The following is a 27038-nucleotide window of genomic DNA, read 5'->3' as shown; positions in this document are numbered from 1 at the left end:
TTTCTCAAAATTAATTAACTTAAATTATTTTTCAAATTAATTAACTTAAAATTATTTTTCAAATTAATTAACTTAAAATTATTTTTGAAATTAATTAACTTAAAATTATTTTTCAAAATTAATTAACTTAAATTATTTTTCAAAATTAATTAACTTAAAATTATTTTTGAAATTAATTAACTTTAAATTATTTTTCAAAATTAATTAACTTAAAATTATTTTTGAAATTAATTAACTTAAAATTAATTTTCAAAATTAATTAACTTAAAATTAATTTTTCAAAATTAATTAACTTAAAATCATTTTTTCAAAAATTAATTAACTTAAAATTATTTTTCAAAATTAATTAACTTAAATTATTTTTCAAAATTAATTAACTTAAATTATTTTTTCAAAATTAATTAACTTAATTTTTTTTTTTCAAAATTAATTAACTTAAAATTATTTTTTCAAAATTAATTAACTTAAAATATTTTTTCAAAATTAATTAACTTAAAATTATTTTTTTCAAAAATTAATTTACTTAAAATTATTTTTGAAAATTAATTAACTTAAATTATTTTTCAAAATTAATTAACTTAAATTATTTTTTCAAAAATTAATTAACTTAAAATTATTTTTGAAATTAATTAACTTAAAATTATTTTTCAAAATTAATTAACTTAAATTATTTTTTAAAATTAATTAACTTAAAATTTTTTTTCAAAATTAATTAACTTAAAATCATTTTTTCAAAAATTAATTAAATTAAAATTATTTTCCAAAATTAATTAACTTAAAATTATTTTTCGAAATTAATTAACTTAAAATAAATTTTCAAAATAAATTAACCTAAATAGTTAAACCTTTGTTTCATCGAATACAAACTCAAACTTAATCACTTCACTTTCTTTTCATCAAATAGAGTCCAATTCAAACAATTTATGTGTAGGAACATAAAGAATTGGATCAGTAGATGTTAGATAATGGATGCTCCAGACACATGACTGGAGATAAACTAAAGTTCACAAAGCTTAAACTAAAGAATTTAGGGTCTGTTGCATTCGGCAACGATGACAAACTTAAGGTAATCGAAAGAGGTAACATCGAACTTAGTTCCGATTTTATTATTCGAAAAGTTCTATTAGTTGAAAACTTCAATTTTAATCTTCTAAGTATAAGCCAATTGTGTGATAGTGGATACTTAGTCACCTTTGACAAATCTAGTTGTTTAGTTAAAAATATTGAAAACTCTGAAATCATGCTTAAGGGGCTTAGGAAAAATAATATGTACTCAATTGATCTACCCACTTCCTCAATAAAGTGTTTTCTAACACAAGAAGAGGAAACTGAGTTGTGGCACAGAAGATTGGGTCACACCCACACCAGACTCTTTTCAAAAATGAGTCAAAATGGTCTAGTTAAAGGTTTGCCCAAATTAAATTTTATTGGAAACTCAATCTGTAATGCTTGTCAACAAGGAAAACAAACCAAGTCAACCCACAAATCAACTAATCTAGAAAGAACTAACTCTTTACTTGAGCTCCTTCACCTTGACCTATTTGATTCACATGGAGCTAAGTCACTAAGTAAGAACTAGTATTGCTTAGTTATAATTGATGACTACTCTAGGTTCACCTGGGTAAAATTTCTAAAAACAAAAGATGAAACTTTTGAAGAATTTAGTAATTTTTGCAAGTTAACAGAAAATGAAAAAGATACTAAAATTAAAAGAATAAGAAGTGATCATGGGGGAAATTTGAAAATCATAGGTTTACTCAATTTTGTAAAATCAATGGATACCAATATGAATTTTCATGTCCTAGAACCCCCCCAACAAAACGGTCTAGTGGAACGTAAAAATAGAACCCTACAAGAAGCCGCTAGAACCATGCTAAATGAATATAACTTAAATTATCAATTTTGGGCCGGGGCCATAAATACAACAAATTATATTCAAAATAGAATTCTAATTAACAAACTTCACAATAAAACTCCTTATGAAATGTATTATAATAAAATTCTCAACCTAAACTATATAAAAGTTTTTGGATGTAAAGTTCATATTTTAAATACTAAAGATTACTTAGGAAAATTTACACCCAAATCAAACCAAGGAATCTTTTTAGGGTACTCCACAACCAGTAGGGCCTATAGAGTCTATAACCAAAACACCCTAAAAGTTGAAGAAACAACTAATATAATATTTGATGAAGAAAATAATCTACCTAACTTGAATGAAAATGTTGACATTAATCCAAGAATTATTGAAGACGATGAAATTCATCCCAACACTAATAAACCAGAGGAACCAATTTCTGACCCAAACATAAGACCAACTAGAGCAAGTACCTCTCACCCACCTGACCAAATTTTGGGTGATCCAAACCTAGGAGTCAGAACTAGATCCTCTTATAGAAACGTTAGTCAGATTGCCCTTATTTCTAAAATTGAACCTAAGACTATAGAAGAAGTCCTACCTGACCTAGACTGGATCATTGCTATGCAAGAAGAGTTAGCCCAATTTGATAGAAACCAAGTCTGGTAACTTGTACCTAAACTCTTAGATAAATCAATAATAGATACCAAATGGGTATTTAGAAACAAGTTGGATGATCAGGGTGAAATAATTAGAAATAAGGCTAGACTAGTAGCCAAAGGATTTAGTCAAGTTGAGGGTTTAGACTATGACGAAACCTATGCCTGTTATTAGCCTATGCAGCACATAAAGGATTTAGGTTATACCAAATGGATGTAAAATCCGCGTTCCTAAATGGGTTCATTAAGGAAGAGGTCTATGTAAACCAACCCCCAGGATTTGAGGACTTAGACTACCCTAATCATGTATTTAAATTGAAAAAGGCCTTATATGGACTTAAACAAGCTCCTAGAGCATGGTATAAACGGTTATCCAATTACTTAACATCCAAAGGGTTTAACCAAGGTCACATAGATCCGACCCTATTTGTAAAAACTATAGAAAAAGACATCTTCATAGCCCAAATCTATATTGATGATATAATTTTTGGCTCAACTAACTCTAAGCTTCTAAAAGAATTCGTTAAATTAATGGAAAATGAATTTGAAATGAGTATGGTTGGGGAATTAATTTTTTTTTTAGGTTTACAAATTAAACAAACGAAAGATGAAATCTATATTTACCAAACTAAATATGCTAAAGAACTAATTAAAAAGTTTGGCAAGGAAAATTCAAAAATCATAAATACCCCAATGGCCATTAACATCAACATTGACTCTGACCCAGAAGGAAAACCAGTAGACCCAAAGTACTATAGAAGTATAATAGGAAGCTTACTCTACCTAACTGCAAGTCGACCAAATATAATATTTGCAGTTGGTATGTGCGCAAGATACCAATCTTGTGTAAAAGAATCACATCTAACATATGTTAAAAGAATACTTAGGTATATTAAGGGCACCCTCAATATAGGACTTTGGTACCCTAGAACTAGCACCTTTGACCTTTTTGGCTATTCTGACTCAGACTATGCCGGGTGCAAATTAGACAGAAAAAGTACAAGTGGTAACTGCCAAATCCTAGGCCAGTGCCTAGTAAGTTGGTCAAGCAGAAAGCAACATTGTGTTGCTCTATCCACTACTGAAGCTGAATACATAGCCCTAGGAGAGTGTGCCTCTCAACATTTGTGGATGATGCATACCTTAAAAGACTATCAATTAGAATACAAAAATATAAAAATTTTAATTGATAATATAAGCTCAATTAATTTAACAAAAAATCCAAGTCACCACTCTAGGACTAAACACATAGAGGTAAAACACCACTTTGTAAGGGATCACGTAGCTAAAGGTGAACTTGCACTCAATCATGTTGAGTCCAAATCAAACCTAGCTGGCATTTTCACAAAACCCTTACCTGAACTTGAGTTCAGTGCACTTAGAAGACAAATAGAAATGTGCTGGGTAGAATAGATGTTGATTTTCAAACTCATTGTCTTACTTAATCATCCTGTTCTTTTCAAAAATACTAGGAAAAATAATGATTTTAAAATCCCATTTTCTTAGAATTTTCAAAATATTGATTTAGCCTAGGCTCTACTTTAAAAATCATGCTTCCCTAGAATTCAGCCAGAGCATCTCACAAACACCTATGTATACATTGCTTGTGTTTGAAAAACATAGAACGGCATGAGATGCATAAGGTACAGCCTGGACTCCAGTATGCTTATATCTGTGCATCATTTTGAGTCTGGGCGTTAAATACGTTATTAACAGTAATTAGTTAAAGTCATCTAGCCTCAGTCAAATCTAATTGGACCAAATAACTTAACTTGACTAACCGAGTGAAAGCTGTTACCCTCTAGGCAATCAGCAAGTAGCTAAAGGTTAGACAGTTGGTGAAGGAAATGGAGATTTTAAGATTGAGCATGCTTGTACTTTAGGGCGCTGATACCTGATCAAAACAATTTGGACTATTTAACTTGACTCATGCTTGGACTTAAGGACCAACTAAATTTGATTAAATAACCTAAATTAAATATTTAGTTACTCCCTCTTCGTCCTAAAATTTAATAAGTTCTTACTCCTATTTTTTCAAAATTAAGTTTTTTTTAAATTAAGCTAAGTACCTTTTTAAACTGAAACTACATTTTCAAAATTCAATATTTGCAAAAGGCTTAGCTAAGTGATTCATATAGCAACTTTCAAACTTTCTCAAACTTAGCCACCTTTATAAATTTTTTTGCTTTTCTAAGTTACCTCTCAGATTCATTCTTTACTTAGCTAAAAGTATTAAAAAGCATATTTCTTTACTTGCAAAATTTAACTCATTGCTTTCAAAAGATTTCTGCTAAGTAAAAAGAGACTTCAAATTTTTTTAAAAAATAATTTGGCTGCAAAAATTCTTTAAAATCTAGCTAAGATTTTCAAAATTTATCTAAGTATTTTTTCAAAACCAACTAAGTTTCAAAAGTGGCTAAAGTCATCCTTCGAAGTCAACCATATATTAACCTTTTAAACTTAGGTGAAAAATATTCCTCTAAGCCCTTTATCTCACTTAGCTAATAGTTTGTTCAGTAAAATTTAATTATAAGCTAAGTATTACACAAGCATTTTTACCTTCTTTCAAAGCCTAATCTATTTTTTCTAAAAACTTAAACTTGCTTTCAACTGGCTTATTTTTTGATAAATGGCAAAGGGGGAGAGTAGGGAAATTCAAAAGTAAAAGTCTGATTCAAAAAGAAAGCCCTGGATTAAGGGGGAGCTTCACAAAGTTTAAGTGTTAACTTAAGTTATGCTTGTATTTGAATTTATATACTTAAGCTTGCTCACTTAAACCTTTTAAATATATTTATGCATTTGTTTTACATAACTTTGAAGTTGGGTTGCCATAATAAAAAAGGGGGAGATTGTTGGTGCGGGAAGCATCCGACGATCGAACCTAAGTTTTGATAATGGAAAATAATTCAAAGTTAAGGTTATGTTGTGATCTAACAAGTCTATTTAAGTGTTTCAGGAAAAGTCCTAGCTGTGGTTAGGCAAGTGAAAACCCTAGGGGGTGGTAACCCTAGGTCATAGGGGGTGGTAACCCTATACGGAAAGTCTTGGTGGGTCGAGTGCTTCAGGCAAAGGTCCTAGGGGGGTAACCCTAGGTGGAAAGTCATGGTGTCGCGAACCAGGTGAAAGACTAGACCAGCCGGGAAGCGGAAGTCCAGCAGAAAGTCCGGAAGCATCGAGCACCGAGCAAAAGTCCAGTCGATCTGGAGGATCGCACTGGCAACAAGTAAATCTCCTGAGTGGAGTAGGTAAGAACGCGTTCCCCATAGAGGGAACAGTAGGCGTCGAGTCGACCTAGGGTTTTCGGTCGAAAATCTGAAGTCAAACCCAAACAGCCCGGAGACTGTCATCATATTCTATTATCATTGTTGTTTTGTGCTAACTTTGTTTTGCAGGTTATGTGTTTGAGACTAACACTTTTTGCAGGACCAAAGGAGCACAACTTAGCCTCGGATGAACAGTGTCCGAGGCGCCTCCGTGGAGCTTGGAGGCTCCTCGGGTGCAAAGCTGAAGATGGCTGTGAAGCAAGCTTGGAGGCGCCTTGGAGGAAGCTCAAGGTGCCTTGGAATGGTGGCTGAAGGCGCCTTGGAGAGCAATGAAGGCGCCTTGGAGCAGATAAGGTGCGACCTGGCTCGATGTGATCCATGCGGCTGACTCGGCTAGTTTAAGGCGCCTTGGATGGGCTTTAAGGCGCCTTGAGCACTGTTTAAAAGGGGGTTTTGAGTAGCACCTTGGATCAACGAATTAAAAGCTTCTCTTCTTCAACGTGCTACTAACGAAACGATCCCGAAGTGCTGCAACGACATCCCGATGATCGGGAGCTTCAGTTTTGACTTTATTGTTGTCGGTATAAAGTTTAATTCAGTTTATAATTGTACTTAATTTGTAATACTTATCGTGAATATAGTTGTTGCCCACCGAAAGCGGTCAATGACCGCAGGCCTTCGAGTAGGAGTCGAAATAGGCCCCGAACGAAGTAACCTCTCGTGTCTCTTGTGTGTTTGTGCATTTTTATTTCCGCTGCTTTATAACTCGATAGTTTTATGAATTCGAAAAGCGTGAAAGCTACGAGCGCTATTCAACCCCCTCTAGCGCTTCTCGATCCAACACCTATTTCACAGAATGCACAGAATGATTATACGCTTGTCAACTACGGGGACCAGTCGATTGGTCATGGGATCAGTCGACTGGTACATAGTCGTTGGCAGAAATTGGATTTCTGCAAAGAGCCGTTGGCTGGGTCTAACAGCACACCAGTCGACTGGTGCTTGGACCAGTCGACTGGTGTTGGGGTTTGAGTTGATTGTTGATCAACTCTCTCCTCTTATTTAAGAGGAGCTTTGGGGCATGAAGAAGGTTACTCATGCACATTGAATAACTTCTAGTCTCTGCCCAAAGCTTCCAAAGTTCACTCTCTTCCTCCTAAACCTAAACTTCATCTTGTAAAGAGGGAGAGATTCTTTGTGAGAGGTTTGCTCCACCGAGAAGGAGATGTTAGCTAGAGCCCTAGAGTCAATCATTTGATGATTGTATTATGGACTTGTTGTATCATATTCTATATAAATAAAGGCATTTGGTTTTTGGTTATTATACTTACTTGTATTGGTGTCAAATAAACTAAGTATAATAATGTCCTTGAGTAGAAGGTTCTTACCTATATCAATCGGTTAGCTGAACCGATAGTGAGATGATATAGGGAAAACTACTCTTAATCATTCCTAGTCGAGTATTAACATTCAGGGACAATGTTAATGCAATAAGACTAGCATGTAGGTCAACTCGATGACTTGATCTCACAAGTCATGGATATAGAGATATCAAGTTGACACATGGGTATGCATTAGAGAATGTATACTGAATGACCCGCCATGAGAAAGTATCATGGATTGTTATATGAGTGTCATATACTTTCTCATGTGGCTATTAGTATGACTATTAGTCCTTGGACCTGAAGTCACCATGGATCCCTACATAAGGAGTTATGTACTTTGGTTTCGTCAAACGTCACCCGTAACTGGGTGGACTATAAAGGCGATTACTGGGTGTGTAACGAATTATGCAGAGGGATGTGAGTGATGTAGATGGGATCTATTCCTCCTATATGACGGGAGAGACATCGGTATTCTTGATAGAGTGAGACCACGAAGTGCATGGCCATGCCCAAATGAGTCAATATGAGATATTGAGTTCATTTGTTTTAGTGAGTCTACTTGGAGTTCAAGATTTAGATTGATCAGAGGATGACACGGTCTATGCCTCACATTGATCAATCTAGATGTCTAGGATAGAAGGACACTTGTCATATATTGTGAGGAGTCACAATTAGTAGTCACAAGGTGATGTTGGATCTCAACATTCTTGTAACTTGGGTTGCAATGATGTATTGCTAGATGCCGCTCATTGCTTATGTTTCTAAAGGAGTTTTGAAATATTGCCAACGTTACAAGAACCTATTGGGTCACACACAAAGAACAAGTGGATGGAGATTAGGTTCATATGATGAACTAATTGGATTAGGTTCATATGATACACCAAAGATTGGATTCGGATTAATTCAAATTAGACTTATTGAGTTAGACTCAATTAGATTCAATTGTTGAATGAGTCTAATTTAAATTTGATTCATTGAGTCAATTTATATTAATGAATTGAGATTCATTAAATTAAAAATTGACTTGAATCAAAGGTTGGATTTAACTCAACAAGAAAGAAAATTGGTCAATTTTGACTTGACCAAATGGAAGTTAAAACATCAAGTTTGACTTGATGTATTGCCACATCATGAAGGTTGACTCATCCTACATGACATGACTAATCTTGCCACATCATCTCCACCTTATTATGGTGTGCCACCTCATGGAGGTTACACATCCCATTCACTTAATGTGGCCGACCACATTAAATGAGGGGGTTACAAGATGTGGCCGACCACACTAATGCTTGTGGAGAGGTTTTGTTTTGTGGCATTGATGTGTGTTTATTGTTGCATCTTCTTCCTTGGGTTCTTGCTCCTCCTTTGCTACTGTTGTCGTGGGTTTCAAGCAAGGAAGAAGAAAGGTGAGTGAATCTAATCCAAGAAGAAAGGTTAGTGAAAGTCACATAGAGTTTTTAGAGGAGTGTGTTCTCTTCTTTTCCTTTCTTCATCTTCCAATCCTATCCGAGAGCATTAAGAAGTGCTAGCACACTTGTGGTGTTCTCTTCTCCATCCTTGAGTGTTAGAGAACACTTCTTGTTCGTGTGGATACTACTAGAGGTGTGTACGTTTGAACACACTCGAGATCTGGCGCACCTTGGACGAGCGGGATTCGCAAAAAGGCACACAACAAGGGTAACCTTCTAAACATGTAGATCTAAGTGTAGATCTAGTTAGTAAACTCGTACATGTAAAATTTTGTTCTATAATCTTCGCACAGATCCGTTGGCTAGGGAGTTTCGGGGTTTCCGCGACGCGAAAAAGCGGTTTTCGCGGCCCGAAAAACCCAACAGGAGAAGCTCTAGCCGGAGATTGCCGAGGATTGATCCACCGAAGGATCAATGGCTCGTCCACCTCAAGGACACATCGTGGAGTCACTACAACAAAAACTGCAAACGACAACAGATATTATCCGTTGTTGTAGGGTCAAAAAACCATTGTAACTGAGGGCGTTGTAGAATGTATTGCCCTACGACAATGGTTTTGAATCCGTTGTCTTTGTAGACATTTGACAACGGTTTTTATCCGTTGTTGTTTATATGCTCAAAAATTTGTTTACGAAGGATACGACAACGTTTTAAAACCGTTGTGGTAGACTCTTTTTACAACAGATATAAACCGTTGTGGTAGATAATATTTACTCATTTTGCTTTTTTTTTTACAATAGTCATAAACTGTTGTGGTATATAATTTTAATATATTTTACAACAGATAAAACCGTTATCTTTTATCACTTTTTATAAAAAAAAATTCCGTTGTGGTTTACATAGTTTTTACAACATTTTTAACTGTTGTCTTTAATGTTCATTAATACCAAACAACCAATCTTATTTTAATATAAACAAACCACCAATACAAAACTAAATATTTACTATATTAAATCCAAAACAAATTTATATGTACATGAACAAAAGAAGAAAACACAAAACACTTGGCAAGAATGTGTTGGGCAGGATGTACAAAATGGGGAGAAAGCAACATTTGAATTTGTATGATCACTCCAAAGTCTTGAGAAGTCTAAACAGGCCAGCAACCTCCCTGATGCGCGAGAACTAAATGCAGAAGGCCTGGACTTCTATGAAGAGATCACGAACTGCATATCACAACAAACAGACAAACGTGTCAACAAAAATAAATAATCCACCCAGAATAGAATAGAATCTTAATTCACAGAATTAGAATTTAGTAATCAGAGTCATTAGGTAGCCTCATCTTGAAATAAACTTGCGACAACGTGAGCAATATAATTAATATGCTGATATATATCTATTTTCCAACTGGATTCATGAGTTTCATCCTGAATCACCAAGCCAAGTCAATGTGGCACCAGACAAAGAACTAGAGCTAGGGAACACTAAGCCTATTGTATGCAGTTTTATCTTACATTACAAGTGGTTATTTCCACGACTCGAACATCTAGATCACATGGCAATTCAACTTTAATATTGCACCAAGCCCCCCTTCAAGGAAAGAGTTTCATATAATTATAAAAAATTAGTAGCACATTTGATTACTCCAAACAAATTAATAGTTGGAAATGCATGTAAGCATGATAAAAAAAAAAACAAAAGTAAACTTGCCGTTGATTATCTTGTTTCTGATAAGACTTTGCAGAAAAACACAAACCAACCTCACCAGCCTGTTTTGCATGTACTTGTCCTGCCCATGGAAAAGAACATAAAATGCTAGAATTTATCAGCCATTAGAAATAGACAACAACTTCAGGAACCAAATTGCCAACATTATAAAAGGTATATCCCCTTAAAATGAAAACATACACTGAAATAGCAAAATACAATGGAAAACAAGCTAAATTGTAGCAGTAAAAAATTCTGTATGCTCTACTAACATGCATATTAAGATGTAAGTGAAGTGCATGTTCAAAAGTGAGCAATCTATAATTAAGAGTTTTATCAATTAGAGTAGGTGTATAGAGTACAAGGCCAAAGAAAACATTAAATTAGTATAAAAATAATTTAATTGATTTTAATATTATTAATAATCAAGGGCTGTATCATTCAGACAAACACAACCCAACTCCAAACAGTTTAAACAAATATTGGCTTAGTGACGACAATGTTGACGATAATGGCAGCGATGACTGGATAAGGCAAACATGGAAATAATAAACCAGGCATTAGTCTCATTGGGATCTGTGTAGTTGAACCCAAATGGTTAGTACAAATACATCATGTTTGATGAAGATGGTGAGGATACATGCTAAGATGTCAGTAGTTCAAAGTGGCAAATATTAGATAGCATCACAAACATGATTGAATAAGATGAACATAAATAAGAACTTTCACTGAAAAACCAAAACTGAGCATTAAGCTTAATGTATCCGTCCCCTTAGATTCACATATCAATAGTTGTCTCGGTGCTACCCAACAAATTAAATTCTAAATGAGAGATACACCTAAAAATTAAGAAATTTTTAGCTGAAACAAATAAGTGCAATGGACAAGTGAACTGTGAAAGAATCGTGAAATGTAACAAAGATTTTTTTTCTTTATTCATAGAACTGCGGAAACTCAGAAATTCTAGAACTAATATAACTGCTGACAACCTTTACTTTGGATTAGAAAAACTGAAATTTATAGAGGTATAGTAAGCAAAAGCAACTATGAAGCATGGAACAATGTTTAAATGAAAGGAGTAGTCTAAAGAAGATGAGACTAACAATAAACTAACACAGTGGCAATAAAAGCAAACAATTCAAACTGCCAAAAATTAAAGGTAAAAAAGAAACGAAGTTTCACCTCTAAAGGGATGTAGGTGCACACAAGTCAAGAACTTTCCTAACAATTATCAAAATTGATCATCACTTGCACAATGGAACAAATTTTAACTGTTGCTGTCTCTTAGATGGATATTTTAACGAAAGGATGTAGTCTAAAGAAGATGAGATTGACAATAAACAATCACAGTGGAAAAAAAAGACAAACAATTCAAACTGTCAAAAATTAAAGGTAAAAAAGAAACGAGGTTTCCCTTCTAAAGGGATGTAAGCACAAAAGTCAAGAACTTCCCTAACGATCATCAAAATTGATCATCACTAGCACAATTGAATGTGCAGGATGTTGGACTGACTAATCCATAAATTCATCTCAATTTTTTTTTAATAATCAAGCTTATCATCACTAAGACAACTATACCAAATCATTTAGAGCTACTAAGAAAAATACAATTTTGCAATTAAAAATGTTTTTATAGGAAAATGATCATACTATGCAGCTCAGAGACAAACAGATTTTTTTCAGATGTAATAAGTTAGTAATTCAAAACCAATGCCTTCAAAAAGTGACAACATTGAGAATGAAAGAAGAAGAACCTTTATGTTTTCACATGATGCTATACAGTTAGTGATTTACATGTGTACAAACTCAGTTGGTAGATTAACTGCAGTTGTCAGTCTGTTGACTACTTCCATTGAGTGTAGACTCATTTCCATATTCACAAAAACAGTGAAATACCTGTCACCCAAATTGTGATAAGAAAAACCGGCATAGCACCCACATATTTATCACTGGCACAAATATCAAAAGATCTTACTATGAAATTTCAGGAGAATTCATCAACTTTGAAAGAACTTCAACAGCTATAAGTGGGTTGTGCTCAACAAGATCCTAGAAAACATATATAATCTCATCACAAAATTTGAAATGAGAAATCACATAATAATGAAAATAATGAAAACCGGTAGCTTTGAAGGAGTAAGTCCACAATGATAGACGAGTTTCGCATCCTTTGCAAGTTCTAACACAAATTGTTGCAAGAAGAAACAAAAAGAAAGGCCATATTGTTTCATTAATACAGAAAATGTTGGCATAGGTGAAGGGAAAACAACTAGTAATGTTCATAGAGCACAGCTGAAATATTGGCCACTATGACCAACAGATGCTACCTAGTTAGCGTGAAAAAGAACATGACCTCTTGTTGGGCAGGTGCAAGTGGCCCTTTTAATGCTTTAGCAATCAAATCTCTCACTGCAGCCCCTCGACTGGTGTCAGCACACATGCCATAATCCCACAAAAGCTCATGATTGCTGTCAGGAATGAGCCATATAAGCTATACAAGAATTTGCAGATTAATAACACTAGAGAAAACAATTGAACACACAAGGTCTCAGGTGAAATTTTTTACTTCTCCATCTAACACTGGGAGCATCGGTGGTGCAGGCCTTATCCATTGTGGACCCAATCCTTCAACAGACAAGTTTTGCATTAAACCTAATATAGCATTGCCTCTATCATCAGAACCAATTCTTGGTTTTGTTCCTGCAGCGGAAAGCTTTGGCCTGAAACAGAGCAATATTACCACAAGGCTCCTAGGAAACTTCTTATATATATCAAGGGGAGGGATATGTTGTATACTCATATGGAGTAGCATCAATGCTGATAGATATATCTGGATCTGGAATAACAAACAGAAATCGATGCTTAAAACCGACACCTTTAGAGATCAAACACCACAAACTTTGACATATGAGCAGGCAAAGGGCATGATGAAACAAATCAAAAGCTAAAAAGAAGAAGAAAAGAGAATGTTGCGCTTGCAAATACAAGCATAGTGGAATCAAAAGTAGGTTTCGTTTTTTGAGACAAAATTTATGAACGAAGACAAGACCTAGGTTATGAATCTACCTTGACTATGGCTCTAGCACGAATCCAAAGACGACAAGACCTAGGTTATGAATCGACGGAGTAGGAGTGCCACCTTTGGCGAAGAAATACACCTCGTCCGATCAAAAGGTTCTACGAGCAAAAGAAGCAGCAGTGGAAGGTCAAAGAGCCTCGTCGAACTCAGAAACCTACTCACCAGGAAACGAGAGGAGCACACTGTCGTGGAGGAAGATCCAGCGAAGGCGTGAAGAGATTGTATGAGGAGAGGGAAAGAAAATGGCTTAGGTTCGGGAACACAAAGGGGAAAACACGGCGCCGAAAAGAAAACAACGAGGGAATGCAAAATAACGAGGGGGAAAATGACCAAAGTCGATTACAATAGTTTTTTCAAAACTGTTGTCGTAGCCGCTAAAAAAGCGCTTAAAGACAACGGATTTAGAAAATCGTTGTAAAAAGTGTTGTTGATTCAAAAAAAAAAATCGCTCAATGACAACAGTTTTCCCAAAACCGTTGTCTTTTATATTTAATGGGGAGTTCAAAGACAACGGTTTTGCCAAAAACCGTTGTCTTTGAGCAAATACACAACGCTTTCTCTTAAAACCGTTGTCGGAGGGGTGTTGTCTTTTAACATTTTTGTTGTAGTGAGTAGGAGCAAGCAATCTCCGAACCACGTAACATCGAGCTTGTTAGCGTTTGTATTTTTCCTTGATTGCTTTCATTGTTTTGTTTAGTGTATTCCACTGTGTACTAACCTTCTTGTAGAGAAGAAATCGATTTGGGGGTGGCCTAGCTATCCAACCCCCCTTCAAGCCGGCCACCGATCCTCCTACAGTTATCCCCTACACTTACAACCAGCCACACAAACCGCCAGTCAGCTTTTTGACCTTCTTCAAGGACTAGTTTAGTGCAGGCCTCTGGTTTCCTGTTCATCCATTCTTTTTTGTCAGTTGTAAATATTTTCACATCTCCCTTCATCAATTAGTGTCGAACTTCTTTCGGTTGTTGTGCGGTGCAGTAGTCCTCTTCCGCCTGCATGATATTCCCTTGACGCCTCGGGTCTTTCATTATTTTTATTACCCTAAATTATTCGATCTAGGAACCTTCCTGTTCCAAACTCGAGTGGGCTCGGTCTTCTTTAATAAAATGTCATACTCCAATAAGCATTGGAGGAAACACTATTTCTTTGTTAGTTTTCCTGAGCAACCCAACTTCTTGACTTGCTGCCAGTTGGAGGTGATGAAGCAACCGTCGCTCAGGAGATACCGAAACCGATCAGATTATCTCCAAGCAGCCTCTAGCTTGGCCGGTCAGAAGTATCACGTTCACCGGCTGCTATTGGAGGGCGTCCTTTACGTGTTCGACTTGAGCCCGATCTGAACGCGGCTTTCATCCAACCTAGGTATGCTTTTTCTTCTCTTCATCTTTGAATCTAACTGATTTTGCTTTCTTTTTTGCAACCTGCATCATGTTGAGGGCATGTCTAGCCGGCAAGAGCAGACTTGCTTACGTCGAGATCAACACCGTAGGGGTGGCCAAACTGGAGAGTCGAGGCCTACAGCTGGTCGGCGACCATGAAGATCCGCTCAACGAGGTGAGTGAGACTCCTGCGTTGGTCAGCGAGGGTAGAGTAAGTCAGACGGCAGCTAGTGGGGTAGCGGTCGCTACAGCTGACCTTCCTCTAGAACGTCCTTCGATGCTGTCGATCGCAGTGGCTTCGGAGTTGGCCACTTCCGGCGAACCCTTGCAACAGCGTAAGAGGCCCCGTGGGGGAGCTTCCTCCCACTCTGCCACATCTGCTCTACAAACACCTGCTCGAGCTGGCTCACGCCCTGCCTCCTAGCGGGGTGAGACATCAACACATGTTCTTCCCGAGTAAGGAGTCGTAGTGCTCCATACTTCCCTGTCATCCGACCGGACGTTGTCATTATCTGGGCTGCCACTAGGAACAATCTGTGCGCCACCAATCACCTACATGCCATCTCCATCCTCATCGGCCGCACAAGTGTCCATCATCCGACCATCCCCAACGCCCAAGTCCATAGGCAAGACGACTTCGAAGCCCTCTGGCCCAAGCGACCAGAGACAAATAACAGTCATCATCCACCTGCCTACCGATGAGTGGCGCAGTTCGGGCAACATTACGTCCAACACCCCGAGCACCATATTAAGATTCAAGGGTCGTTAGCACAAGTATGGGTCGATGCTTGGGCCCACACGGTGGTCATCTCACCGGGGGAGCTCGCAAAAAGTCATACCCAAATGGCCATTGGGGTACGTATGTTGTCTTCATATTTACTTAATTTCATCCATTCGGTACTTACAATATTATTGTTGCTATAGTATTGGGTTGAGAGTTTGGTTATGCGTCAAAGGTTGGACTTTTTGGAGAATGAAGTCTAATAGCTGCATCCCCCAAGTAGCCAATTAGAAGCCGCTCAGGCACGCATTGAGCAGCTGACTACTGAGGCGGCCCAATTGAAGGTCAATCTGAATAAGTGCTTTGAGTTGCTACAAGCGGAGAGGAGCAAGAGCGTCAAGCAGACTTCGCAACTAGCGAGGCTTAATAAGTAGGCCATCTCCTTTGAGGCGAAGGCTAATTTGGCCAATGCTAGGAAGCTCCGAGCCATTGATGACTTGGAGATCAAGAAAAAAGAGGCTCAGATCCTGACTCAAAACTTGAAGGAGGCAGAAGTAGTTCTGAATGTCGAGCAGGAGAGTCGATTAGCTGAGCCAGTAGCAGCTCAAGAACAACTGGCCACTAAGGATGCCGAGCTGGCTTCTATGAAGATTAAACTGGAGGCCTCCCGAACATCTTTGGAAGTTTATCAAGGCATAAAGTCTAGCCGATTTGAGATTCTAAAGCGGGATTACCTCCGATCGGACTCCTTCAATGATCGAGTCACCAACTAGGTGTTCCGCCTCTTCAACCTCGCCATTGATGGGATGCTCAACTAGCTGAAGGGTGGTGGCTATATCCCAACCGCATTGACCAATAAGGTCATCAGTTGGGACAAGTTGACCGAATCACCACTTGATGACGTGTTGGATTATCTTGAGTGACCCCTGCCCACTTGGAAGCTCGCCTCCTTTTATACTGCCTCTGGCTACTTTGTAAAAATTTTCCAAGTGTTAATGCATGATCACCCGTTCGGTGAATCTTTGTTTAGTTGGTTTTCACAGCGTTCAATCATGCATCGTCATTCGGCGTCTCTTTGTTGGCTTTTATATTTGTTAATGGATGCATCACCACTCGGTTTGAGTTGGACTATGAACCACTTATCACTTTGAGAAAAATCTCTAAGTATGGTTCCATGTACTCCCGATCGTCAATGTAACTAGCCGATACACTGTCAGAGTAATTATTTCATATCAACCGAATGACCTTATTTTAGCAGAAAATTGTTGCTTCTAGGAGCAACATGTTTCCTTGCCAGCTTTATTCTTGACTTATATATTTGTCAATCGATTTCATTTATCATAAACTCGGTTTTAGAACTACTGCTCAGCTATTAAAGGCGTAGACTCGGGTTTATAGCTGTCGCTCAGCTGGTATTCGTTGTAGACTCAGGTTATAGCCGTCGCTTAGCTGGTATTCATTGTAGACTCAGGTTTATAGCCGCCGCTTGACTATTGACAAAGACTAGGGTTTATAGTCGCCGCTCGACTTTTGACGTAGATAGGAGTTTATAGTCGCCGCTCGACTGTTGAAGGTGTAGACATGAGTTTATAGTCATCGTTCGACTGTTGAAAGAGTAGACAGGGGTTTATAGTCACCGCTTGACTGTTGGTGAAGACTAGGGTTTATGGTTGTCGCTCAACTATTGGTGAAGACTAGGGTTTATAGTCGCCGCTCGACTGTTGACGAAAACCAGGGTTTATAGTCGTCGCTCGACTGTTGACGAAGATCAGAGTTTATAATCACCGCTCGACTGTTAACGAAGACCAAGGTTTATAGTTGTCGCTCTACTTTTAACTTGGCCGAATGTCATAAGAGTCTGGAACACTTAGGATTTTTATTCATTGTCTTCTTGCATCCACAAGACATACACTTACACTAGTACATTCAGATTTAACCACGCACCTCTCACCCGACCCTATATAGCTGGAGATGGTTCACGCTCTAAGGCTGCTTAAGCTTTCTCCCATCCCCGTCCTGCAAGTAGTATACTCCCGAGAGGAGCTTCTGAATGACTTTAAAAGGTCCTCTCCATGGAGCCTCCAATTTGGTAACGTTACCGACCGGCTTCACTCCTTTCCAAACCAGGTCGCCGACCTGAAATGACCTTGGAATCACCCTTCTGTTGTAGTTCTAATTTATGGGTTGTCTGTACACCATCATTCGGACGACGTCCTTGTCCCGCGCTTCGTTCACCAGGTCAACCTCCATAAGCGTTCGCTCGGCATTTCCATCATCGTAGAGCTACACCCGATCAGACTCTACTCCGACTTCCACTGGCACCACCGCCTCACTGCCATACATCAGGTGAAATGGTGTGATGTCGGTTGCCTCTCTTGGTGTGATACGATGAGCCCACAAGACGCTTGGGAGCTTATCGACCCAGCTACCTCTAGCATGGTCGAGCTGAGCTCATAAATCCCTAAGGATTTTTCGGTTGGTGATTTCCGCTTGGCCGTTGCTATGAGGATAGGCCACTAAGATGAAAGCCTGCATGATGTCATAGCCCTCGTACCATTCCTTGAATCTCCGTCCAGCGAACTGGCTCCCGTTATCCAAGATGAACCGACGAGGGATGCCGAACCGACATAGGATATTCTGTCATACAAACTTGATGCCCATGTGTTCAGTTATCTTGGCTAGCGGCTCGGCCTCCACCCACTTTGAGAAATAATCTACTGCGACAAGTAGAAATCTGCGCTAACCAATCGTCATTGGAAATGGTCTCATGATATCCATGCCCTATTGGTCCAATGGACAAGACATCGTAGATGCCTTCATCTTCTCGGTCGGTCGATGTTGGATGTTATGATATTTTTGACATGACAGGCAGATGACTATTGTTCGAGTGGCATCATCTTGTAGTGTGAGCCAAAAATATCTCGCCAACAAGATCTTTCAGGCGAGCGATCTGCTGCTAGGGTGACTTCTACAGGAGCCCTGATGTAGTTTTTGAAGGATGTACTCGACGTCCTCTGGTCCAACACACTTAAGCAATGACCTTGAGAAAGCTCTTTTATACATCTAATCTCCGATCAGAGTGAACCATTCGACCCTCTTTTGCAACAGATGAACTTTTTCCTGATCGACTGGAATGCTATCTGATCGAAGGAACTCTATCAATAGGCTCCTCCAGTCACTCGAGAAATTTATTCCATTTATCCTATCAATGTTCGCCGCCAGTGAGACTTGCTCGATCCGCTGCTCTATCGCGATCGGTGACAAAGAACTGGCTAACTTAGCCAACTCATCCGTGATCTGGTTGTTCGAGCGGGCGATCTTCTGTATAACAACTTTTGGAAGTTTGCCTTCAACTTCTCGAAAGCTTCTGCATATAGCCTGAGTCAGAAACTGCTTATTTCAAACGCCCCCAATAGTTGCCGAGTGGTCAGCTGAGAACCCGAGTGGATGATGACTTTTGCTGCTCCGACATGCCGAGCCGCTTGCAAGTCGGCTATTAAGGTCTCATACTCGACTTCATTATTTGTAGCCCGATAGTCTAGCTACATGGACAATTGCATCCTGTCCTCCCGAGGTGAAATCAAGAGAATGTCAATCCCGCTACTTTACCGAGTGGATGATCCATCTACGTATATTTTCCAAGTCACGTCTGGCTCAGTGTTCTGGACTTCAGTGACAAAATCTGCTAAGGCCTGGGCCTTGATCGCGGTCCTAGGCTAATATTGTATGTCGAAGTCACTCTGCTTGGTTACACATTTGATCAGCCGTCCGGATACCTTTGGGTTAAGAAGTACTCTTCCCAAGGCATTGTTGGTTATCACAACGATCGGATGTGCTAGGAAATATGGACAGAGTCTCCGAACGGTGAGTACTAGTGCGTAAGCTAATTTTTTGAGACAGGTGTAGCGGGACTCTGCATCTTTTAATATATGACTCAGAAAATATAGAAGATGTTGCTCAGAGCCGTTCTAGAGCACCAACGTCGAGCCAACTGCATACTCGGTGGGTGACAAGTAAATCATTAGTGGCTTGCCAGCGATGGGCTTGGCCAATACATGTAAGGAGGTAAGGTACTCCTTGAGCTCTTCTAGTACCTTGTCACATTTTGCATCCCACTGGAACTTAGTCGCTCGATGTAGTATCTTGAAGAATGTGTGACTCTAGTTAGATGACTTGGATATGAACCTTGATAGCGCGATGATCCGTTCGGTTAGCCATTGGACCTCCTTAAAGTTACGGGGTGAGGGCATGTCCTGTAGCACCTTCACCTTGCTCGAATTCGTCTTGATCCCCCGTTCGGTGACGATGTATCCAAGGAAGCGGCCGCTCTTCACTCCGAACAGATACTTGTTTGGGTTCAACTTTATTCCATACGTTCTCAGGGTTTGGCAAGTTTCTTCGATGTCTGCACAAAGGTTAGCAGCTTAAAAGGATTTTATTAATATGTCATCGATATATACCTCCGTGTTATGACCGACCTGTCGCCGAAACACCTTGTTCATCAGTCTCTGGTAGCTGGCATTGGTATTCTTCAATCCGAACGACATGACATTGTAGCAATAAGTTTTGTCGGTAGTGATGAAGCTAACCTTTTCTTGATCCTCCTAGGCGAGCGACACTTGGTGGTAACCTTAATATACATCGAGTATGTAGATCAGTTTGCAATTTTCCATGGAGTCCACCATCTGGTCTATCCTGGGCAGGGGATAGAAGTCCTTCGGGCAAGCCTTGTTCAGATCACAAAAGTTGATGCAGACTCGCCATTTTTTGCCCGACTTGGAGACCAGCACGACGTTGGCGAGCCAGCTTAGAAACTGAACCTCACGGATGTGACCAGCTTCAAGCAGTTTTTCTATCTCCACCCGATGATCTAATTCTGCTTTGCACTGAAGTCCCTCTTCTTTTGTTTCACAGGCCGAGCATCTGGTTAGACGTGAAGCTCGTGCTGAGCTACACTTAACGAGATGCCTGGGAGCTCGTGGGTCGACCAAGCGAACACGTCGTGATTTGGCCTAAGGCAGGTGACCAGGTCTGCCTTCTTCTCCTCTGTTAGGTTGGCAGCGATGAAGGTGGTGGGCTCTGATCGGCTGGGATGATCATGGGCTTCCTCCTTTTCCTCGTAGACCAAAATGAGAGGTTCTTCCTTGATGGCATTCACTTCCAAGCGAGGGACCTTCCGCGCAACTCTTGGTTCAGACTTGACAATCTCGATGTAGCATCACCGAGAAGCCAGCTTATCACCTTTTACTTCGCCCACCTTGTTATCCACAGAAAACTTGATCTTTTAGCAGAAAGTGAACATCATCACTTGGAACTTGTTAAGAGCAGGTCGGCCCAATATAATACTACAAGCAGACGATGCGTCCATCACAATGAAGTTTATGGTCCTTATCCTCTTGAGCGACTCCTCTCCGAGTGAAATGGACAGCCGAATCTGGCCGATCAGCAATACTTCATTGCCTGTGAACTCGTAGAGTGGAGTCGTCATTGGCTGCAAATCGTTTCGGTCAATTTTTAGTTGGTTGAACGCCTTCTTGAATATAATATTCACCGAGCTTCCTATATCAACAAAGGTTCGGTGAATAGTATAATTAGCTATTACCACTCGGATGATCAGGGCGTCGTCGTGAGAGATCTCCACTCCCTCTAGGTCTTGGGGGCCGAAACTAATCTCAGACCCCCTCTACTTTTTCCTTGCTGCATCCGACAGCATGTATTTCTAGGCGCTGGGCGTGCGACTTCCTCACTCTGTTTGAGTCACCGCCAGTAGGCCCACCAGCGATCATCCCAATCTCTCCCTGAGAGGCATTATTTTGGTTCTCCTCCTCCCTAGCCGAGGTCTTAGTCTGCTCAGCAGAAGCTTGGGGCGGGACTTGTGTTGTTTCTCCTTTGAGGCTGATGATGACGTCGCTTAGATAACACTCGATCATTATCTCGCCACCCTGCTAATCAGAGACTCTTATTTCGATCGAGTGATGGTGATCGACGGCGATATCCTCGAGGAGCTGATCGGCTCATAATTGGTGTCAAATCGTAGCAATCACGCGTGTTGTGCGTTGTCGATTGATGGAACGAGCAAAATATTAGTGTCCATACCTTTCCCTTTGCTGCCTTTGGGCGACTGGCTATCACATGTTGTACGGCCTGCATTCTAGGCTCCTGGTGTTGTTGTGCTCCTCCCGCTCTAGGTCCCTTGGGTGGTTGATGGCTGCTTGGTGGTCGCCGCTCAGGCGCTCCTGCGGACTCGGCCGGCACCTCCTTTCTTCTTGTTGCTTGGGTCTCTTCCACGTTTATGTACTTTGTGGCCATCCTGACCAGGTGGCCGAAGTCCTTTGGTGGCCTCCGAATGAGTGAGCAGAAGAACTCTCCTTCCGTGAGCCTCTAGTCGAAGGTGTTCACCAATATTTTCGAGGAGACCGATGGAATATCCATAGCCACCTAGTTGAAATGCTTAATGTAGGCTCTCAGTGCCTCCTTGGACCCTTGTTTTAAGGAAAATAGGTTAACACTCATCTTTTGGTAGTGGTGGCTGCTGGCGAAATAGTGTAAGAATGTCACTCGGAAGTCTTTGAAGCTATGAATTGAGTCGATCGGCATTTGTCTGAACCAGCGCCCTGCTGACCCAGAAAGTGTAGTGAGGAAGACTTGACACTTCACCCCGTTGGTGTATTGATGAAGTATGACCGCGTTATCAAATTGGGCCAGGTGGTCATCCAGATCGGTCGTTCCGTTATATTCACTGATCGTCAACGGGGGTATAGTGCTTTGGCTGAGGACCATCCAAGATTTCCTGAGAAAACTGTTGATTGATCCACTCGAGTGAATCATCATTCCTTGGTGCTTTCCTTTTATGTGTGTCTAGAATGGGCATGTCGTCCGAGGAGGATCCTCGTTCCTTATCCGCTCGGCCTAGCTCCTTTGTTGGAGTGTGGAAAGTGATCGATGGAAGGGGATCAACGTGTGGGGTGTGTCTCTATATACGGCGGTCAGCTTCTTACTCTGCCCCCGAATGGATACATGATCACTCGGTCTTCATATCCAGCTAGATGGCCCACTGCTGAGGCCGCGGGCTCCTGTACATGGCGATCGGTCAGCGCCCGTTGCTGTTGTTGCTCCACTATTTTTGCCACTCAGGTTTGTATAAGCATATCCAGCTCCTCCTTTGTTAAAGTAACCGTGGTGAGTGGTCCAGGCGTTTCAGATTCAGGCTACGTTCCCACAGACGACGCCAATATGATCCTGTTCAAAAATCGTGGAGATGACAAACTGAAGATGTGGCTACTGCATTGATTAGATGTGGACCCTGCTCCACTCTGCAACACAAGAAACGTTAGTGTCGGGCCAAGGAAAGGGTCCCCGGCGTTGACCCTCTGACGCTTAAGTCAATCACCAGCAAGAAGAAGAAGACGGGACAATAGTAGCATAAACGTAAACAGTAAATCGTACGTACCCTCTTATATAATACCTTGGTGGGCGACGTGAACACTTTCAAGGCATGGGTGTGTTCTCCCATCGGTTGCGGGCACGTTCCTGAATTGGTTCTGGACACATTCTCCCATTGGTCGCGGACACGTGTTCATGGACACGTTCTCTAATTGGTCATGGGCACGCCCTCTGATTTGTCGTCGTACGATCCACCTGTTGACCATGCCCCATGTCGGCAACCCTATCTCCCAAAAGGGTATCCCGAGATAGGTCGGCGATCCTGCTGATCGGTTGAGCGAGACAGTCGCTCAGCCCAGTACTCCTTCGCTTGGTCGGCCTCGGCTGTTCTTCTTTACGGCGATTGGGTATAGTAGACTACCGCCTCCTAATCAAATAAATGCTCCGATCTCCTACTGTTCTTCCACTTCGTACTGAGCGTATGGAGATCTTACCATACTATTTCGAGCTAGGCGGGTGGTCAGCTTGGCCAAGCCCGTTGCCGATCGAACATTATCTGCCCGACCGACCCTTGTGGTCGACCTCCGCTTGGCCTCCATAGGCGAGTCCGTTGACATCTTAGCGTTGACCACTTTGACTTTGACCTCCACCTAGGTAGTAGACCCATACCGGGTGGGGCCCCCTTTATCACCGTATCACTTACAATGAGTTTCTTCTATATTCATCTCATTCCATTTATGCTTTAGGTAATTCTTAAAGTCCTTCCAGTCAAAAACAATTTTTCAATGATCGCTATCACCTAAAAGGTTTCACTCAGTGTCATGCCTTCTAAATGAATTTTTTGCAAGATCACTTGAAGCTCCTGGACTTGGTTGATCACTGACTTGAAGTCAACCATTTTATAGTCTAGGAAGCGGCCAATAATGAACTTTTTGACCCCAACATCCTCTGATTTGTATTTCTTATCCAGGGACTCGCATAGTTCATTTGTTGTTTTCTTCTTATAGTACACAATGTACAACGAGTTGGCAAGACTGTTGAGGATGCAATTTCGACATAAGAACTCAGACTTGTTTCATTTGCCGACTGCAGTGATGATTTTTACATCATTTACACCCTCAGTAAATTTGGGAGATTTTTTGGTCAAGATCCGAGTCAGATTCAGAGTGGTCAGGTAGAAGAGTATTTTCTGCTGACACCGCTTGAAGTTTAACTCAATGAACTTTTTTTAGCTTTTCTTCATGTGTGATTAGTATGTTTCCAATCGGGACAGAGGAGGTTGGCACATGTTGAGTATGCTGCATCTCAACAGAACGAATCTGTTTTAAGAATGTTTGATCTTTATCTACAATCTGCTAGAGGGACATTACTTACTTATCTGTTATAATGGCTTGAGCTGATAATCTTAAGTTGTCGGCCTGGTTGAGTAGGCCGATCGCTAAGTTGTTGTGTTATCGAGTGCTCAGGATGCTAAGTCGAGGAACAAACATGGAGCCTATGTCTGAGTTGCATGAGGAGCATTGGCCGAGGAATAAAGACGTCAAGTTCTACAGTGAGATAGTCTCCTTAAAATAAATTCGTCCCCTTTGATGGTGTTAAGAGGTTATGCTTGGACATCTATTTACCAGGATAAAATGACAAGATCACGACATAACTAGGCACAAGTTGATGTGTCAAACTGAGTGTATACTTGAATACTATTACGAATATCTACAAAAATAAAAAATTACTTGACAGAAAAAATTAAGGAAGAACTAAGGGGATTCTCACAATGAAAGATTAATTCTCTTTCCTCTCTCTCTTTCGACACACTTGCTTGCTCTATACTTCTCTTTTGCTATCTTCATCTTGAGATCAAGGCCTTCTTATAAAGATATAAAGAAGTAGTGCTCAACAAATGAGCAACCACCAGTCATGCACACCAAGTGCACATTATGTTCATGCAAAGCAACAACAAAGTTTGCTTTGCATGCAGTGTGACACGCAACATGATATGCATGTGACATTAAGAATTCAAGAGAGGTATATGAATTACGGGTTGATGGAGATTCATTGTGCCTTGACCGCGGCCTACTTTGTACAATAATATTTACATAAAAAGTCTTGGATTGGTACGATCTGAATCTTAGATTTACATCCTTTTACACAATCAATTAGTCATAATATGATTTAACTAATGTAAAACTAATAATCTATAAGTCATGTTTCATTCATATTTTTCTAACATATACGGACATACCATCTCAGCTCGCTAAGCTTTTATCATCTCATTGTGCAAAAGGCGGGTCCCCCCGCCCAGCGGCTCCCTAGGCCTGGTCTCACAGGGATCCTAAGAGGAGGTAAATCAGCGGTGAATGCTGGTCCGGGTAAAGCGTGGTGTCTCCGGAATTTAACACAGTCGGCCCAGATTATTCATCCAGTGCACGTCCATGGACCTTCGACCCTACAACTCATTGTGCAAGGATGTCACGCCTTAACCGGTTGATCCAGCCCGCGGGGGCTAAGCTTTTATCACCTCGTGATTGTGCTAAGTCAGCGTCAAGCTCAGCCTCAGCCCACGTATAAGAAAAATTAAATCGTTCGCTTGATTAATTTTTAAATATATATATATATATTAAAAATAATTTAAAAAATATTATTAAAGTTAGCAAACTCTTTTAAACCACCATAAACTGGTCAACGAAGCGTTTTCTTACCATCCAATAACCCACGTCTTCCCAATAATTTAGCCCAAAATTAGCAAAAACTTCGAAATTTAGCACACACTTCACCTATAAATTCCACCTCCGTTTATCATCCACAGCAATCAAATTTTTTTTTTTTTTCCATTTTAATATTTTTTATAAAATAAAAATCTAAAGTCAGATAAATTACCAGGCGATCAAATTGGAAATGGCCTCCTCCTCTGCCGCCGCCGTCCTGGTCTGCCTCCTCCTCTCCTCCGCTGCCATCGCCGTCCTCGCCTTCGACGTCAAGGAGATCCTCGCCCCCGAGCCTGACTTCTCGTCCTTCACCAAGTACCTCACCGACAGCAAGGTCGCCGACGACATCAACGGCCGCAAGACAGCCACCGTCCTCGCGCTCGACAACTCCGCCGTCGCGCCCCTCGCCGGGCTCTCCGCAGCGCAGCTCAAGGACGTGCTCACCGTCCACGTCCTGCTCGACTACTATGACCCCGACACCCTCCATCGTCTCTTCAAGAACAAGTCCGCCGTCATCGCCACGCTCTTCCAGAACTCCGGCCACGGCGCCGACGACAACGGCCTGTTGAACTACGTCGAGAAGGCCGACGAGAGCATGTACTTCGGCTCCGCAGCGGCCGATGCCTCCCCTGACTCCGAGCTCATTAAGGTCATCGGCGCGCGGCCGTATGACCTGTCGGTCATCCAGGTCAGCAAGGCCATCATCCCGCCGGCGGTCGCCGGTGGAAGCGACGCCTCCACATCCGCCGGCGGCAACGCCACCTCCTTGGCTCCCAAGGCCGGTGTCGACACTGCCACCTCTGCTTCTAGTGACGCTGCAGCGGCGCCGGGCCCTGCCGGGGAGAAAAAAGCCAGCTCGGCCGAGAGAGTGGTGGTTGTTAGCACCGCACTTGGACTCGATATGGCCATGGCCATGGCCGTTTTTGGTGCGCTTTAAATTTAACAACAAAAAACATAATCAAATGCGCATCCGGGGAATCGTACCCCGGTCAGTACCGTGGGAGGGTACTATGATACCACTACACCAGATGCGCTGACATTATACCATTTTTGTGTTCTCCTATTCAATCAATGATATTATTTCATTTTCTTTTGAAATGTTGGTTTTTTCTATTTATAATTTATCTTCGAGCTAATGGAACTTTTAATTTTCTTATCTGGCTTATCTTTGAGGTTTGATTGAGAAATTGACTCAATTAACTTGGAATACATTCACTACAACAACAATAAGCTATTTTATAAGTAAAACTATAAAACTAAAAATACAGGACCTACTAACTAAGGATGATAATGTGAATTACAAGTTCAAAAAAAAAATATATATATATATATATATATAGAGGAAGCTTCTCCTGCGGTGCGTTTTGTGCGATTCTCCTGCGGCACAAAGCATCGGCATCATCCAAGCTGGCAAAACGACCCATTCGACCCATTCGACTTACACATCAGCAGCGTTGCGAGCAACTTTCTCCTCTCCAAAAACCCTA

At 40.6% G+C, this 27038-nt stretch overlaps 1 protein-coding gene, 1 non-coding gene and 1 pseudogene across 2 annotated transcripts; 1 reads left to right on the top strand and 2 right to left on the bottom strand.

Annotated features, from left to right (window-relative positions):
- Window positions 1–9702: 9702 nt before the first annotated feature.
- Window positions 9703–14304, bottom strand: LOC122054787 (annotated as a pseudogene).
- An 11437-nt stretch (window positions 14305–25741) lies between these two features.
- On the top strand, window positions 25742–26488 carry LOC122054786 (fasciclin-like arabinogalactan protein 3). The gene has a single exon (XM_042616219.1). The coding sequence runs from the start codon at window positions 25742–25744 to the stop codon at window positions 26486–26488; it is 747 nt and encodes a 248-aa protein (XP_042472153.1).
- A 26-nt stretch (window positions 26489–26514) lies between these two features.
- On the bottom strand, window positions 26515–26585 carry TRNAG-CCC. Its single transcript has one exon. It is a non-coding gene; the product is annotated as a tRNA-Gly (tRNA).
- Window positions 26586–27038: the final 453 nt, after the last annotated feature.

Source organism: Zingiber officinale, chromosome 3B (assembly GCF_018446385.1).
Source record: "Zingiber officinale cultivar Zhangliang chromosome 3B, Zo_v1.1, whole genome shotgun sequence".
NCBI classification, from domain to species: Eukaryota; Viridiplantae; Streptophyta; class Magnoliopsida; order Zingiberales; family Zingiberaceae; genus Zingiber; species Zingiber officinale.
The sequence above is the reverse complement of the archived record's forward strand: the minus strand, read 5'-3'. Positions and strand labels throughout refer to the sequence as shown.

Coding starts and splice junctions, on each gene's coding strand:
- LOC122054786 (XM_042616219.1), top strand. CDS start 25,742: ATGGCCTCCTCCTCTGCCGCCGCCGTCCTGGTCTGCCTCCTCCTCTCC.